At 46.3% G+C, this 18,231-nt stretch overlaps 1 protein-coding gene across 1 annotated transcript in view; it reads right to left on the bottom strand.

Moving 5' to 3' along the window:
* The window catches only part of LOC141173604 (uncharacterized), a 28,460-nt gene extending 18,919 nt beyond the window's left edge, over positions 1-9,541 (bottom strand). The window contains exons 1-3 of the mRNA XM_073657903.1: positions 9,439-9,541; positions 5,903-5,997; positions 4,229-5,242 (exon numbers count right to left, since the gene is read on the bottom strand). Of these exons, the coding sequence (XP_073514004.1) occupies positions 4,229-5,242; positions 5,903-5,983 (1,095 nt within the window). The 5' untranslated portion in view covers positions 5,984-5,997; positions 9,439-9,541. The remainder of the gene's footprint in view (positions 1-4,228; positions 5,243-5,902; positions 5,998-9,438) is intronic.
* Between the last annotated feature and the right edge of the window lie 8,690 nt (positions 9,542-18,231).

Genomic DNA, 18,231 nt, shown 5'->3' with positions numbered 1-18,231 from the left:
CAAAGGCGGGGATGATGAGGCGAACGTCAGTGAAAAATGTCTTAGCTGGGAGCAATGTCATCTGAATACTCAGGCACATATTGGTGCTTGAGTCGGTTTTAAAAGGCATTGGATGATGACATTAATAGTGCTTGTCGGGCTATATAGTAATCCGGTGTGGACTAACACAGAGGGAGTCTGTTATAGGGGGGAAGCAAGACTCGGCACTGGAGCTGGGACAAGGGAGTAACAGATACTGTACATTCTTGGTACCATGTAGTTAATTATTTTTTTGTGTGTTTGGGTACTTTTTCCATTCTATCTTCAGGATTTCCTTATCTATGTAGAAAAAGATGGATCAAGACAGGTCAAAAGGGACATGATTTGGCAAGTGCTTTGTAGCAAAGTCAGTTATCCTGAGCCAAAATAATGGTATGGTAGGACACTGCCACAAACAGTGAAACATACTGTATATGATATACTGTATATATATATATATATGTGATATATGCAATTAGACATTATTATTTAGCAGTTATCCACACACCATAAGATCTGGTAAGATCCAACTTAAGGTTAAAAATGTGGATAATTAATCACATTTACGCTTATAACTCATTTAAAAGTTCCCTAAAAATGACCAAACATAAGAATACTACAAAAAATGTCACAAATGTTACAGCTCAATAAACAGAAGCAAAGATCTGAATTGAACTGGAAAAAAATAGGGCAGATTTATCACATTTTGCAATATAAAGGAAAAAGGCGCTCGTATACGTGGGGTCTTCACTTGTGTATAAGACCGAATATACACGAATGACTGCACTGCGGGGAGCCGCGCGACTCTTAGAGTTTACAGCCGGAGCGTTTTTCAGGCATCTGTTTACTGAGAAGGAGAACGTAAATAATTGTAATCTTCAACTTTCAAAAACATTTCCCTTCAAGACGGAAGATTAAAAGCTGCGCTGCTCCAAGAAAGAGTAACATTATTACTGTGGAACTAATGTTCAGCAAAAGAACAGAAAACAATCTGATCAACTCCACTAAAATGACAGATGTGATAGGGAGCACTGATCCCCACAGCTCTGCCATCTATAGAAGGAATCAGAGCTGTAATGGAATAAGAAGGCGAATATTTATGTTATTCAGTATTTGTGCGAATGTGGATGACAGCCCCTGGGGACTGTAATGGCGGCTAATGGTAGCTGTCAGCCATTTGTCACTCAGACATACAGTACAGACCAAAAGTTTGGACACACCTTCTCATTTAAAGATTTTTCTGTATTTTCATGACTATGAAAATTGTCCATTCACACTGAAGGCATCAAAACTATGAATTAACACATGTGGAATTATATACTTAACAAAAAAGTGTGAAACAACTGAAAATATGTCTTATATTCTAGGTTCTTCAAAGTAGCCACCTTTTGCTTTGATGACTGCTTTGCGCACTCTTGGCATTCTCTTGATGAGCTTCAAGAGGTAGTCACCGGAAATGGTCTTCCAACAATCTTGAAGGAGTTCCCAGAGATGCTTAGCACTTGTTGGCCCTTTTGCCTTCACTCTGCGATCCAGCTCACCCCAAACCATCTCGATTGGGTTCAGGTCTGGTGACTGTGGAGGCCAGGTCATCTGGCGTAGCACCCCATCACTCTCCTTCTTGGTCAAATAGCCCTTACACAGCTTGGAGGTGTGTTTGGGGTCATTGTCCTGTTGAAAAATAAATGATAGTCCAACTAAACGCAAACCGGATGGAATAGCATGCCACTGCAAGATGCTGTGGTAGCCATGCTGGTTCAGTATGCCTTCAATTTTGAATAAATCCCCAACAGCAGAGCACCCCCACACCATCACACCTCCTCCTCCATGCTTCACGGTGGGAACCAGGCATGTAGAGTCTATCCGTTCACCTTTTCTGCGTCGCACAAAGACGGTGGTTGGAACCAAAGATCTCAAATTTGGACTCATCAGACCAAAGCACAGATTTCCACTGGTTTAATGTCCATTCCTTGTGTTCTTTAGCCCAAACAAGTCTCTTCTGCTTGTTGCCTGTCCTTAGCAGTGGTTTCCTAGCAGCTATTTTACCATGAAGGCCTGCTGCACAAAGTCTCCTCTTAACAGTTGTTGAAGAGATGTGTCTGCTGCTAGAACTCTGTGTGGCATTGACCTGGTCTCTAATCTGAGCTGCTGTTAACCTGCGATTTCTGAGGCTGGTGACTTGGATAAACTTATCCTCAGAAGCAGAGGTGACTCTTGGTCTTCCTTTCCTGGGGCGGTCCTCATGTGAGCCAGTTTCTTTGTAGCGCTTGATGGTTTTTGCAACTGCACTTGGGGACACTTTCAAAGTTTTCCTAATTTTTCGGACTGACTGACCTTCATTTCTTAAAGTAATGATGGCCACTCGTTTTTCTTTACTTAGCTGCTTTTTTCTTGCCATAATACAAATTCTAACAGTCTATTCAGTAGGACTATCAGCTGTGTATCCACCAGACTTCTGTACAACATAACTGATGGTCCCAAACCCATTTATAAGGCAAAAAATCCCACTTATTAAACCTGACAGGGCACACCTGTGAAGTGAAAACCATTTCCGGTGACTACCTCTTGAAGCTCATCAAGAGAATGCCAAGAGTGTGCAAAGCAGTCATCAAAGCAAAAGGTGGCTACTTTGAAGAACCTAGAATATAAGATATATTTTCAGTTGTTTCACACTTTTTTGTTAAGTATATAATTCCACATGTGTTAATTCATAGTTTTGATGCCTTCAGTGTGAATGTACAATTTTCAGTTATGAAAATACAGAGAAATCTTTAAATGAGAAGGTGTGTCCAAACTTTTGGTCTGTACTGTACATAGGGGGCAATATTATAGTAGTTAAATTCTTGTACATAGGGGGCAGTATTATAGTAGTTATATTCTTGTACATAGAGGGCAGTATTATAGTAGTTATATTCTTGTACATAGGGGGCAGTATTATAGTAGTTATATTCTTGTACATAGGGGTAGTATTATAGTAGTTATATTCTTGTACATAGAGGGCAGTATTATAGTGGTTATAGTCTTGTATATAGGAGCAGTATTATACTAGCTATATTCTTGTACATAGGGGGCAGTATTATAGTAGTTATATTCTTGTACACAGGGGCAGTATTATAGTAGTTATATTATTGTACATAGAGGGCAGTATTATAGTAGTTATATTCTTGTATATAGGAGCAGTATTATAGTAGCTATATTCTTGTACATAGGGGGCAATATTATAGTAGTTATATTCTTGTACTTAGGGGCAGTATTATAGTAGTTATATTCTTGTACATAGGGGCTGTATTATAGTAGTTATATTGTTGCACATAGGGGGCAGTATTATAGTAGTTATATTCTTGTACATAGGGGGCAGTATTATAGTAGCTATATTCTTGAACATAGGGGGCAGTATTATAGTAGTTATATTCTTGTACATCTGAGCAGTATTCTAGTAGTTATATTCTTGTATATAGGGGGCAGTATTATAGTAGTTATATTATTGTACATAGGGGCAGTATTATAGTAGTTATATTCTTGTATATAGGGGGCAGTATTATAGTAGTTATATTCTTGTATATAGGGGGCAGTATTATAGTAGTTATATTCTTGTATATAGGTGGCAGTATTATTGTAGTTATATTCTTGTATATAGGAGCAGTATTATAGTAGTTCTATTCTTGTACATAGGGGCAGTATTATAGTAGTTATATTCTTGTACATAGGGGGCAGTATTATAGTAGTTATATTCTTGTACATAGGGGGCAGTATTATAGTAGTTATATTCTTGTACATAGGGGCAGTATTATAGTAGTTATATTCCTGTACATAGGGGCAGTATTATAGTAGTTATATTCCTGTACATAGGGGCAGTATTATAGTGTAACCAGAGGCTTATTAGGAAATCCAAACAAAAAAAAATGATTTCTATAGCAACAATGACAAAACGATAAAGTTCAAGCAACTAAGATCAAAACGCAACAGAAAAAAATTAAAACTTTATTAGTCACATTGAGAGCTACATTCACGCCTCTGATATAACATCAGCCCTGACATAATGCAGCCCAGCAGGAGTTCAGGTCATTTTGAGTTTCCCTAACTTGCTGAATTCCAATTGGACCCAGCAAAACAGTATAAGTTTTGGCACACATTTGCAACTTGCTGAATGTATTTCATATAAAACTCAAGAACATAAATGTCATTACATAACGATAAAATAAACTCATACTTCATTACTTAGTTTGCTCCTATCTCTTTTTTTCCCCATGGCTTTTTCCATGGTTCTTTGAAGTAATGGAGTGAGTACATTTGCTTTACTGGATTCTCCTTTCCTTCTAAAGAAATAGGCGGGGTTCAGGAAAGTCTGGATGAACTTTGTGTCTTTGGCGTTTTTCGGGGGATTAAAGGAAAATTTTACCTTTTTGCTTTTAGAGGCCTTAGGCCTCAGAGGAGGTGATTGGGACACTACTTTGATGACGTCTTCACTTGGACTCAGGATATTCCTCTTGGCTCTAATCCGAGATGGTAGAGAGAGATCTAGGGGCTTCTCCGAACAAGATTGGGTCAATCCAAATTGCTTCTGGACAATAAAGACCCCTTGACTGTGATTAGACATGCCTTCCATATCTTCTGCTTTGCCAAGGCTAATGAGCTTGAGGTTCCTCTTAGTCTTTGGGAGGTCAGTAGAAGACAGTTGTGTACTGGGGTACAGCAATGAATGTTTTCTTCCTCGTTGACTGATCCCATCATCAACCTTTCGTGTAGACATACGTTTTGGGTCAGTGGTGGCCTCTATGTTCCTACTCTTATAAGTTTTTCCACCATCGATGTTCTGTGGGGCAGGTCCAATGTTCTCAATCCTTGACGGAGAACTTGTAGACACCTGGATTTTTGACGGCATCACCAGCTTTTTCTTATTGTTTCTCTTGACTGGTGACTCGAAAGGGTCATCAGACATATTGCTTATTTCCCCAGGTGGCCATGTATTATCAGATTTGATGTCAACTCTCTTCCTTTTTCGTTTAGTCTTCCTTGTTGACCTTGATTTGCCGGAGTAGACACTGTCTAGGCTCAGGTCTTGTCCTTTCTGGCTATATTGGGAAAGGCTTTTGACCACCCATGGGCGTGTGCTACCGGTCTTATCAATCTTCTTCTTCCGTTTTTTATTCTTTTCTTTAGTTTTCATACTTTTTTCCAAAAGACATATAAATAGCATGTCCTCATCTGTTAAGGTTTCATCCAGCTTTGAATTAATAAAAATGTAAAAAATTATATATTTGATGTGGTGCCAAATTGCACAAAAATACAAATGTCACAGACAGTGGATATGAAGTAAAGCAGAAAGCTACACATAGAGAAGACCTGGCACATGCCATAAACATGTAAATTTTTATCTGGTGTAAATGCCTCCATTCTCCTGAATCCAGTGATGTTTTTCATTTGTTCCTGCGCCTCTCCGTTCCTGAGACATGACCCTCTCTTTCCTGTTTGGAAATTTAGGTTTTTTTAAAGTCAACTGGGCGTGGTCATAAAAATCTTTTCTATGAGAGTAATTTATGGACCACACCCACTTGGTCAACACACTATATTTACATAGTGGGCCATATCTCCGGAATGGAGATGAGCAAGAAAAAAAGAAAAACAGCGCCGGATTCACGAGAACAGCGGCATTTACAACAGGCAAATACATATTTTTTGCATGTGACATTATTTATGGCAAATGTATATTTATGGCAAGCTTCCTGTATATACTAGAAATGGATTCAACAATAGATGTCCAACACCGTGCACCCAATGTTTAGCTTGAGGAATGGAGGCACACAGACAAAACATGGAGGGCACACAGACGTAACACGGACGGCACCCAGACGTAATACTGAACGAGTCCTGATGATGGGAGTACCTTGTACTGCTGTGAGCTGTGAGGCCTCTGTAACAACGCCTTGTTCTTCTTGTTCTTTTTCTGCAACTTTTGTGACTCCATTTAGATGTTTCTCCCTGGGGAACATAAGAAACCAAAGATGATGGGGAGAGAACAGCTCCTCTATGGCCAGTACGTTGGTCAAAGTGTTTGCACCATGAATTGAAGGCCTCCATGTATCCATATACTCCACATACCCATATACTCCATGTACCCAGGGCTGTGGAGTCGGTAAGCCAAACCTCCGACTCCTTAATTTCCATAACTCTGACTCCGCGACTCCCTCATACACGGCTCATGTTCAAGTGATAAATTTACTGTAACACAGATTCATCTCAGCTAAAAGTCCAGACCCTTAGATCAGGAATAGGACAGACATTTATAGGACATTTCATAACTTTCCCAAATTCTTATGAAAAAAATATTCCCCACAAACTGCATTGAACTACTGTACCCAATTTATTATATATTTTAGGAGTTGGAATCGGTCCATTTTATACCGACTCCACCAAAATGGGCTCCGACTCCACAGCCCTGCATGTATCCATATACACAAATACTCCATGTAGCCATATACTCCATGTAGCCATATACTCCACATACACATTACTCCATGTACCCATATACTCCATATATACATATACTCCACGTGCACATACAGTGGTGGCCAAAAGTATTGGCACCCCTGCAATTCTGTCAGATAATACTCAGTTTCTTCCTGAAAATGATTGCAATCACAAATTCTTTGGTATTATTATCTTCATTTAATTTGTCTTCAATGAAAAAACACAAAAAGAATTGTCCTAAAGCCAAACTGGATATAATTCCACACCAAACCTAAAAAAGGGGGTGGACAAAAGTATTGGCACTGTTTGAAAAATCATGTGATGCTTCTCTAATTCGTGTAATTAACAGCACCTGTAACTTACCTGTGGCACCTAACAGGTGTTGGCAATAACCAAATCACACTTGCAGCCAGTTAACATGGATTAAAGTTGACTCAACCTCTGTCCTGTGTCCTTGTGTGTACCACATTGAGCATGGAGAAAAGAAAGAAGACCAAAGAACTGTCTGAGGACTTGAGAAACCAAATTGTGAAGAAGCATGAGCAATCTCAAGGCTACAAGTCCATCTCCAAAGACCTGAATGTTCCTGTGTCTTCCATGTGCAGTGTCATCAAGAAGTGTAAAGCCCATGGCACTGTGGCTAACCTCCCTAGATGTGGACGGAAAAGAAAAATTGACGAGAGATTTCAACGCAAGATTGTGCGGATGGTGGATAAACAACCTCGACTAACATCCAAACAAGTTCAAGCTGCCCTGCAGTCCAAGGGTACAACAGTGTCAACCCGTACTATCCGTCGGCGTCTGAATGAAAAGGGACTGTATGGTAGGATACCCAGGAAGACCCCACTTCTTACCCCGAGACATAAAAAAGCCAGGCTGGAGTTTGCCAAAACTTACCTGAGAAAGCCTAAAACGTTTTGGAAGAATGTTCTCTGGTCAGATGAGACAAAAGTAGAGCTTTTTGGGAAAAAGCATCAACATAGAGTGTACAGGAAAAAAAAAGAGGCATTCAAAGAAAAGAACACGGTCCCTACAGTCAAACATGGCGGAGGTTCCCTGATGTTTTGGGGTTGCTTTGCTGCCTCTGGCACTGGACTGCTTGACCGTGTGCATGGCATTATGAAGTCTGAAGACTACCAACAAATTTTGCAGCATAATGTAGGGCCCAGTGTGAGAAAGCTGGGTCTCCCTCAGAGGTCATGGGTCTTCCAGCAGGACAATGACCCAAAACACACTTCCAAAAGCACTATAAAATGGTTTTAGAGAAAGCACTGGAGACTTCTAAGGTGGCCAGCAATGAGTCCAGACCTGAATCCCATAGAAAACCTGTGGAGAGATCTCAAAATGGCAGTTTGGAGAAGGCACCCTTCAAAGATCAGGGACCTGGAGCAGTTTGCCAAAGAAGAATGGTCTATAGTTCCAGCAGAGCATTGTAAGAAACTCATTGATGGTTACCGGAAGCGGCTGTTCGCAGTTATTTTGGCTAAAGGTTGTGCAACCAAGTATTAGGCTGAGGGTGCCAATACTTTTGTCTGGCCCATTTTTGGAGTTTTGTGTGAAATGATCAATGATTTGATTTTTGCTTCATTCTCTTTTGTGTTTTTTCCTTGCAAGCAAATTAAATGAAGATAATAATACCAAAGAATTTGTGATTGCAATCATTTTCAGGAAGAAACTGAGTATTATCTGACAGAATTGCAGGGGTGCCAATACTTTTGGCCACCACTGTATACTCCACGTACACATATACTCCACGTACACAGCACAGGGCTGTGATGACTGGCCGCCATAGGATGGAGAACACATTCTGCTGCTGGACCAGATGAACTACAAAATTAGGAGGATGAGCTCTGCTGCTCCCAACAGGACTAGTAACACTACAGAGGAGCCCAGCAAGGCCTTATATTGTGGGAGATGACTATGAGGATGAATTCATAAGCTTCTCATCTAGCCAAATCGGTTCTCATACTTTGCACTGACGAGGGCCAACAGCCCAAAACACCGTGTCTGCAAACTGAGATTCTGATTTGGCTTTTATCCTAAGTCATATTGCACGACTCGTTAAAAGGTTGATTATGACTTGTAGGATTGCTGCTTCCAATAGGTGGCGCTATAGAGTTCAAGTCCCCTTTTTCTTTGAAGAGGCAATTTGCATATTAAGTTGGGTCCAGAAATAAATGTAGGTGATTTGTGGTTCTGATTAGTAAAGGAGCATCTTCTATGTAATCTATATATTGCACCCCCACATTATATTGTATGCACTGCACCCCCACATTATACTGTATGCACTGCACCCCATCATACTGTATGTACTGCACCCCCACATTATACTGTATGTACTGTACCCCCACATTACTGTATGCACTGCACCCCCACATTATACTGTATGCACTGCACCTCATTATACTGTATGTACTGCACCCTCACATTATACTGTACGCACTGCACCCCCACATTATACTGTATGCACTGCACCCCATCATACTGTATGCACTACACCCCCACATTATACTGTATGCACTACACCCCCACATTATACTGTATGCACTGCACCCTCACATTATACTGTATGCACTGCACCCCCACATTATACTGTATGCACTGCACCCCATCATACTGTATGTACTACACCCCCACATTATACTGTATGCACTGCACCCCCACATTATACTGTATGCACTGCACCCCATCATACTGTATGCACTACACCCCCACATTATACTGTATGCACTGCACCCCCACATTAAACTGTATGCACTGCACCCCATCATACTGTATGCACTACACCCCCACATTATACTGTATGTACTGCACCCCCACATTACAGCACTTGTACACTGCACACGATTCTACCATATATACTGCACGTGCACTGCCCATCACCTTGTATAATGCACTCATATTTCCTATGTACTGCTCGTCCACATCACTCTATATATAAGTGCACCCCACCTTTCTCCATATGTCACATGACCTTTGCACACTCCCTCCATCGACTCGCACTGCGCCCGCGCTTTTACCTGTGGTTCAGTAAGCGCAAATGATCTCCAGCGCCCCCTGCTGCCGCCTCCCGGCCCTGTCGTGTCGACTGCATGTGGTAAATAAAGATAGGAGGCAACGCAGGAACACAGCGGGACCGGGAGGCAGAGGAAGGAAGGGGGCACATGGGCTACTGCACAGGGGGCTGCAGTGTGGTGGATATGTATCCCCGGGTGCTGTCCTAGATTGGGAAGAGCAACAGAGTTATGCACAAAAGCCTGCACTACTCACACACAGGAGCTGGCACAGGTCACACCAGGAGCTGGCACAGGTCACACCCAGGAGCTGGCACAGGTCACACCCAGGAGCTGGCACTTCTTACACCCAGGAGCTGGCACAGGTCACACTCAGGAGCTGGCACTGCTCACACTCAGGAGCTGGCACTGCTCACACCCCGGAGCTGGCACAGGTCACACTCAGGAGCTGGCACTGCTCACACTCAGGAGCTGGCACTGCTCACACCCAGGAGCTGGCACAGGTCACACCCAGGAGCTGGCACAGGTCACACCCCGGAGCTGGCACAGGTCACACCCCGGAGCTGGCACAGGTTACACCCAGGAGCTGGCACTGCTTACACCCAGGAGCTGGCACAGGTCACACCCTGGAGCTGGCACAGGTCACACCCAGGAGCTGGCACTGGTGACACCCAGGAGCTGGCAGGGGTCACACCTAGTATCTGGCACTGGTCACACCCAGGAGTTGGCACTGGTCACACGCAGGAGCTGGCACTACTCACACCCAGGAGCTGGCACTGCTCACACCCAGGAGCTGGCACAGGTCACACCCAGGAGCTGGCACTACTCACACCCAGGAGCTGGTACAGGTCACACCCAGGAGCTGGCACTGCTCACACCCAGGAGCTGGCAGGGGTCACACCTAGTATCTGGCACTGGTCACACCCAGGAGCTGGCGCTGGTCACACCCAGGAGCTGGCACTACTCACACCCAGGAGCTGGCACTACTCACACCCAGGAGCTGGCACTTCTCACACCAGGAGCTGGCACTGCTCACTTCCAGGAGGTGGCACTGCTCACTTCCAGGAGGTGGCACTGCTCACACCCAGGACCTGGCACTGCTCACACCCAGGAGCTGGCACTGGTCAAACCAAGGAGCTGGCACTGGTCACACCAGGAGCTGGCACTAGTCACACCCTGGAGCTGGCGCTGGTAACACCCAGGAGTTGGTCCTGGTCACACTCATGAGCTGGCGCTGGTCACAGCCAGGAGCTAGCACTGGTCACACTCATGAGCTGGCACTACTCACACCCTGGAGCTGGCACTGGTCACACCCAGGAGCTGGCACTGGTCACACCCAGGAGGTGGCACTGGTCACACCAAGGATCTGGCACTCCTCACACCAAGGAACTGCTACTGGTCACAGCCAAAAGTGGGCACAGGTCACACCCAGGAGCTGGCACTGGTCACACCAAGGAGCTGGCACTGGTCACACCTGGAGCTGAGCTGGGACTTGTCACACCCAGGAACTGGCACTTGTCATACCAGGAGCTGGCACTTGTCACACCCAGGAGCTGGCACTTGTCACACTCATGAGCTGGCACTGGTCACACCCAGGAGCTGGCACTAGTCACACTCATGAGCTGGCACTGGTCACACCTAGGAGCTGGCATTGGTCACACTCAGGAGCTGGCATTGGTCACACTCAGGAGCTGGCACAGGTCACACTCAGGAGCTGGCACAGGTCACACCCAGGAGCTGGCAGGGGTCACACCTAGTATCTGGCACTGGTCACACCTAGTAGCTGGCATTGGTCACACTCAGGAGCTGGCACAGGTCACACCCAGGAGCTGGCACAGGTCACACCCAGGAGCTGGCACTGCTCACACCCAGGATCTGGCACTGCTCACACCCAGGAGCTGGCACTGGTCACACCCAGGAGCTGGCAGGGGTCACACCTAGTATCTGGCACTGGTCACACCCAGGACCTAGCACTGGTCACACCCAGGAGCTGGCACTACTCACACCCAGGAGGTGGCACAGGTCACACCCAGGAGCTGGCAGTGGTCACACCCAGGAGCTGGCACTGGTCACAGCTGGAGCTGAGCTGGGACTTGTCACACCCGGGAGCTGGCACTTGTCACACCAGGAGCTGGCACTTGTCACACCCAGGAGTTGACACTGGTCACACTCATGAGCTGGCACTGGTCACACCCAGGAGCTGGCACTGGTCACACCTAGGAGCTGGCATTGGTCACACTTAGGAGCTGGCACAGGTCACACTCAGGAGCTGGCACAGGTCACACCAAGGAGTTGGCACTGCTCACACCCAGGATCTGGCACTGCTCACACCCAGGAGCTGGCACTGGTCACACCCAGGAGCTGGCAGGGGTCGCACCTAGTATCTGGCACTGGTCACCCCCAGGACCTGTCACTGGTCACACCAAGGAGCTGGCACTACTCACACCCAGGAGCTGGCACTACTCACACCCAGGAGCTGGCACAGCTCACACCCAGGAGCTGGCACTGCTCACATCCAGGAGCTGGCACTGCTCACACCAAGGAGTTTGCACTGGTGACACCCAGAAGCGGGCACAGGTCACACCCAGGAGCTGGCACTGGTCACACCAGGAGCTGGCACTGGTCACACCCAGGAGTTGGTCCTGGTCACACTCATGAGCTGGTGCTGGTCACACCCAGGAGCTGGTGCTGGTCACACCCAGGAGCTGGCAGTGGTCACACCCAGAAGCTGGCACTGGTCACACGCATGAGCTGGCACTGGTCACACTCATGAACTGGCACTGGTCACAGCCAGGAGCTAGCACTGGTCACACTCATGAGCTGGCACTGGTCACACCCAGGAGCTGGCACTGGTCACACCCAGGAGATGGCACAGGTCACACCCAGGAGCTGGAACAGGTCACACCCAGGAGGTGGCACTCCTCATACCCAGGAGCTGACACTGGTCACACCAAGGAACTGCTACTGGTCACAGCCAGAAGCGGGCACAGGTCACACCCAGGAGCTGGCACTGGTCACACCCAGGAGCTGGCACTGGTCACACCTGGAGCTGAGCTGGGACTTGTCACACCCGGGAGCTGGCACTTGTTACACCAGGAGCTGGCACAGGTCACACCCAGGAGTTGGTACTGGTCGCACTCATGAGCTGGCACTGGTCACACCCAGGAGCTAGCACAGGTCACACTCAGAAGCTGGCACAGGTCACACCAAGGAGTTGGGACTGCTCTCACCCAGGAACTGGTACAGATACCACCCAGGAGCACTGGTTACACCCAGGAGCTGGTACAGGTCACACCTAGGAACTGGAACTGGTAACACCCAGGAGCTGGCAGGGGTCACACCCAGGAGCTGGCACTGCTCACACTCAAGAGCTGGCACTGGTCACACACAGGATCTGGCATAGGTCACACCCAAGAGTTGGCACAGGTCACACCCAAAAGTTGGCACTGGTCAAACCCAGGAGCTGGTACTTCTCACACTCAGGAGCTGGCACAGGTCACACCCAGGAGCTGGCACTGGTCACACCCATGAACTGGCATTGGTCACATCCAGGAGCTGGCACAGGTCACACCCAGGAGCTGGCAATTATCACACTCAGGTGCTGGCACTGGTCAAACCCAGAAGCTGGCACTAGTCACACTCAGGAGCTGGCACAGGTCACACTCAGGAGCTGGCACAGGCCACACCCAGGAACTGGCACTGGTCACACCCAGCAGCTTGCACAGGTCACACCCAGGAGCTGTCATTGCTCACAACCAGGAGCTGGCACTCGTCACACCCAGGACCTGGCATTGGTCACATCCAGGAGCTGGCACAGGTCACACCCAGGAGCTGGCAATTATCACACTCAGGTGCTGGCACTGGTCAAACCCAGAAGCTGGCACTAGTCACACTCAGGAGCTGGCACAGGTCACACCCAGGATCTGGCACTGGTCACACTCAGGAGCTGGCACAGGCCACACCCAGGAACTGGCACTGGTCACACCCAGCAGCTTGCACAGGTGACACCCAGGAGCTGTCATTGCTCACAACCAGAAGCTGGCACTCGTCACACCCAGGACCTGGCATTGGTCACATCCAGGAGCTGGCACTGGTCACACTCAGGTGCTGGCATTGGTCACACCCAGTAACTGGCACAGTTCATACCCAGCAGCTTGCACAGGTTACACCCAAGATCTGGCACAGGTCACACACAGGAGCTGGCACTCCTCACACCCAGGATCTGGCACTCCTCACACCCAGGAGGTGGCTCTGCTCACACCCAGGAGCTGGCATAGGTCACACCCAGGAGCTGACACTGGTCACACCAAGGAGCTGGTACTGGTCACACCCAGAAGCGGGCACTGCTCACACCCAGGAGCTGGCACAGATCACACCCAGGAGCTGGCACTGGTCACATCAAGGAGCTGGTGCAGGTCACACCTAGGAGCTGGCACTGGTCACACCAGGAGCTGGTAGTATTCACACCCAGTAGCTGGCACTTGTCACACCAGGAGCTGGCACAGGTCACACCCAGGAGTTGGTATTGGTCACACTCATGAGTTGGCACAGGTAATGCCCAGGAGCTGGCACAGGTCACACCCAGTAGCTGGCACAGGTCACGCCCAGGAGCTGGCACAAGTCACACCCAGGAGCTGGCACAGGTCACACCCAGGAGATGGCACAGACCACGCCCAGGAACTGGCATTGGTCACACTCAGGAGCTGGCACGGGTCACACCAAGGAGCTGGCACAGGTCACACTCAGGAGGTTGATTATATTACTCCTGTCCATGGCTGTTCAAGAATTATATACCACATTACCTAATTTAATGGAAGATTGCAGCAATAATCAACTAATATTAATAGTAATCCCCGACACTCGCCCAATTCCAGATGTTGACTGAGACTGACTTAATGGGGTATTCCCATCTCTTATATTTATGGCATATGCATGGAATATATAGGACCAGCATCTATATGGCCTGAACCCATATAGAGAATGGAGCTCCTCTGTGCGCTGCTGTCAGTAGAGAGGTGGTCACAATTCCCTCACAAATAAATGGGAATTCCAACCGTGGTGCATATCAGAACCCTGCTCTTGTGAATAATGCAGGACCCATTGTGGGACCCATATCTTTCATTCATTATTGCCACATTCTATGGGAATACCCATTTAAACTTGCACAATCCTGAGTTCCAGTGGGAAATACGCTGGTACCAAAGGTTTTACCTACAAGTTGTTCTCCCCTCCCTATTAGAAAAACATGTTCAACCAGAGCTGCACTCAATATTCTGCTGGTGGCAGTCACTGTGTACATACACTACTGATCCTGTACTGATCCTGAGTTACATCCTGTATTATACTCTAGAGCTGCACTCACTATTCTGCTGGTGTAGTCACTGTGTACATACATTACATTACTGATCCTGTACTGATCCTGAGTTACATCCTGTATTATACTCCAGAGCTGCACTCACTATTCTGCTGGTGCAGTCACTGTGTACATACATTACATTACTAATCCTGTACTGATCCTGAGTTACATCCTCTAGATCTATTTATTATAAAAATGAAAAACATAATAATAATAGCAGAAAAATAACAAAAATATCAACCAGAAAATAATCACTATAATGAAACTGGTCCAGCCAGTCATTCTCCTCACACACATATTATACATATATACCGAATAATAACAACTTACACTATGACATCTGGTCCGGTTATCAAACAAAATAATAATGTAATAAATAAAATAAACAATAGCCAGAAAAATATTTACAAAGTAATATATACATTTTTTTTATATACACTACCGTTCAAAAGTTTGGGGTCATCCAGACAATTTTGTGTTTTCCATGAAAACTTATACTTTTATTTATCAAATGAGCTGCAAAATGCTAAGAAAATATAGTCCAGACATTGACAAGGTTAGAAATAATGATTTTTATTAGAAAGAATAATTTTCTCCATCACACTTTGCTTTGGTCACAGAATGCTCCTTTGCAGCAATTCCAGCATTGCAGACCTTTGGCATTCTAGCTGTTAATTTGCTGAGGTAATCTTGAGACATTTCCCCCATGCTTCCTGAAGCCTCTCCCACAAGCTGGATTGGCTTGATGGGCACTTTTTGCATACCATACGGTCAAGCTGCTCCCACAACAGCTCAATGGGGTTGAGATCTGGTGACTGCGCTGGCCACTCCGTTACAGATAGAATACCAGCTGCCTGCTTCTTCCCTAAATAGTTCATGCATAATTTGGAGGTGTGCTTTGGGTCATTGTCCTGTTGTAGGATGAAACTGGCTCCAATCAAGCGCTGTCCACAGGGTATGGCATGGCGTTGCAAAATGGAGTGATAGCCTTCCTTATTCAAAATCCCATTTACCTTGTACAAATCTCCCACTTTACCAGCACCAAAGCAACCCGAGACCATAACATTACCTCCACCATGCTTGACAGATGGCGTCAGGCACTCTTCCAGCATCTTTTCAGTTGTTCTGTGTCTCACAAATGTTCTTCTGTGTGATCCAAACACCTCAAACTTTGATTCGTCTGTCCATAAAACTTTTTGTCCAATCTTCCTCTGTCCAATGTCTGTGTTCGTTTGCCCATATTAATCTTTTCCTTTTATTAGCCAGTCTCAGATATGGCTCTTTCTTTGCCACTTTGCCCTGAAGGCCAGCATCCCGGAGTCGCCTCTTCACTGTAGACATTGACACTAGCGTTTTGCGTGTATTTAATGAAGCTGCCAGTTGAGGAGCTGTGAGGCGGCGATTTCTCAAACTAGAGACTCTAATGTACTTGTCTTGTTGCTCAGTTGTGCAGCGGGGCCTCCCACTTCTCTTTCTACTCTGGTTAGAACCTGTTTGTGCTCTCCTCTGAAGGGAATAGTTTCTTGGCAATTTCTCGCATGGAATAGCCTTCATTTCTAAGAACAAGAATAGACTGTCGAGTTTCACATGAAAGTTCTCTTTTTCTGGCCATTTTGAGAGTTTCATAGAACAAACAAATGTAATGCTCCAGATTCTCAACTAGCTCAAAGGAAAGTCAATTTTATAGCTTCTCAAATCAGCCAAACAGTTTTCAGCTGGGCTGACATACTTGTGCAAGGGTTTTCTAAGGTTTTCTAAACATCCATTAGCCTTCTTACACAGTTAGCAAACACAATGTACCATTAAAACACTGGAGTGGTGGTTGTCGGAAATGGGCCTCTATACACCTATGTAGATATTGCAAAAAAAAAAGAAGTTTGCAGCTAGAATAGTCATTTACCACATTAACAATGTATAGAGTGTATTTCTGATTCATTTAATGTTAGCTTCATTGAAAAAAAATGTGCTTTTCTTTCAAAAATAATTTCTAAATGACCCCAAACCTTTGAACGGTAGTGTATATATATATGTTTTTTTTTTCATTTTAATATAAAATAAACACTATCTATACAAATATATACAAGACTAAACTAAGCACCCCACACTCAAGCCCACCATTCCCAACCCCAGCACTGACCTGAGAGCTGGTCCTGTGTCTCATGCCTTAGTCCATGTCCATGTCCAACGTCCATAGGCCAGATCAGGCCGTGGCAGTTTTTCACCCAAATAATCAGTGTCCAGAAGTCCCACAAGATGAACCCACCTTCCCCCTTTTCCCACCACCCAACCTAACACCTACACCCAAATCCATATCCTTATATACAATATATACAAAAACAAACAATATAATAACCACAACTGACAAAGCCCAAGTTTGGCGCCTGCAGCCCTACATCACTGTCTACTGATCAAAACAAAACAAAAATCTACGGTGTCAGCAGCAGCCCACCACCAGGAGAGGAGATGACCAGACTAGGGCACACTAAAAGAAAAGCCCCTCCAGAGGAGAGCGGCCCTTCGTGTGCCCAGTCTCTCATACTCCAGAGAACGCACCTTCACCAGGTCACCGAGAATGGTCCTAAACACATCGTCCACTGGGAGGTTTTTCCGTTGCGTCAATACTAAGCACCGTGCATTCCACGTGCGATACCTAACCACTGCGCTAACTAGAAATAAGGTGCAGTGATCCTGACCACCCAGGTCTCCAAATGCTCCATAGGCCCATTCCACATAAGAGAGACCGGCCAGCCGGGGCCAGCCAATGGAGGCGCCCACCCTGTTGTACACCTCTGTGTTAAAGGGAAAATGAAGCAGGAAGTGGTCCATGCTTTCCAGCATGGTACCACAATGCTCCCAAGGACAGTTCCTGTCCTCAGAGCTCCTACACTTCAGATTGTCCCGCGCACACAGTTTCCCATGGAAGCAGCGCCAAGCCAAGTCCCAAAACTTCGAGGAGATCCTGACAGAATTCAAAAGATGCAGACCCACCCCAAGATCCCGACTTGGGCAATACTTGAGCGCCAGAGGCCTCTGAAAATGGGTCAACAGAACCCTTTTGTCAAGGAGGTTCCTCGGCAGAGTCCTGACCTCCCACATTCCCAGACCCCACCGGCGAATTACCTTCAGAACCACGGTAGCGTAAGCCGGGAGATGTCCATGCGGTGTGCGTAGATATTTCACTTGCCCTCCTGCCTCCCATTCCTGGAAGAAAGGCTGAAACCATCCCCTACAGGAGAATACCCACGGAGAAGCCCTCTCTTTCCAGAGGTTTGCAATATTGATCTTAATGAAGGTATTCAAAAGGAATACCACAGGGTTGACCATACCCAACCCTCCTAGTCTCCTCGTATGGTAAGTAACCTCCCTCTTGACCAG

The sequence above is a fragment of the Phyllobates terribilis genome, unplaced genomic scaffold (genome assembly GCF_046119375.1).
Source record: "Phyllobates terribilis strain yellow unplaced genomic scaffold, ASM4611937v1 Scaffold_13__5_contigs__length_258822181, whole genome shotgun sequence".
Lineage (NCBI taxonomy): Eukaryota > Metazoa > Chordata > Amphibia > Anura > Dendrobatidae > Phyllobates > Phyllobates terribilis.
Note: the sequence above shows the minus strand (reverse complement) of the source record. Positions and strands in the feature narration are given on the sequence as shown.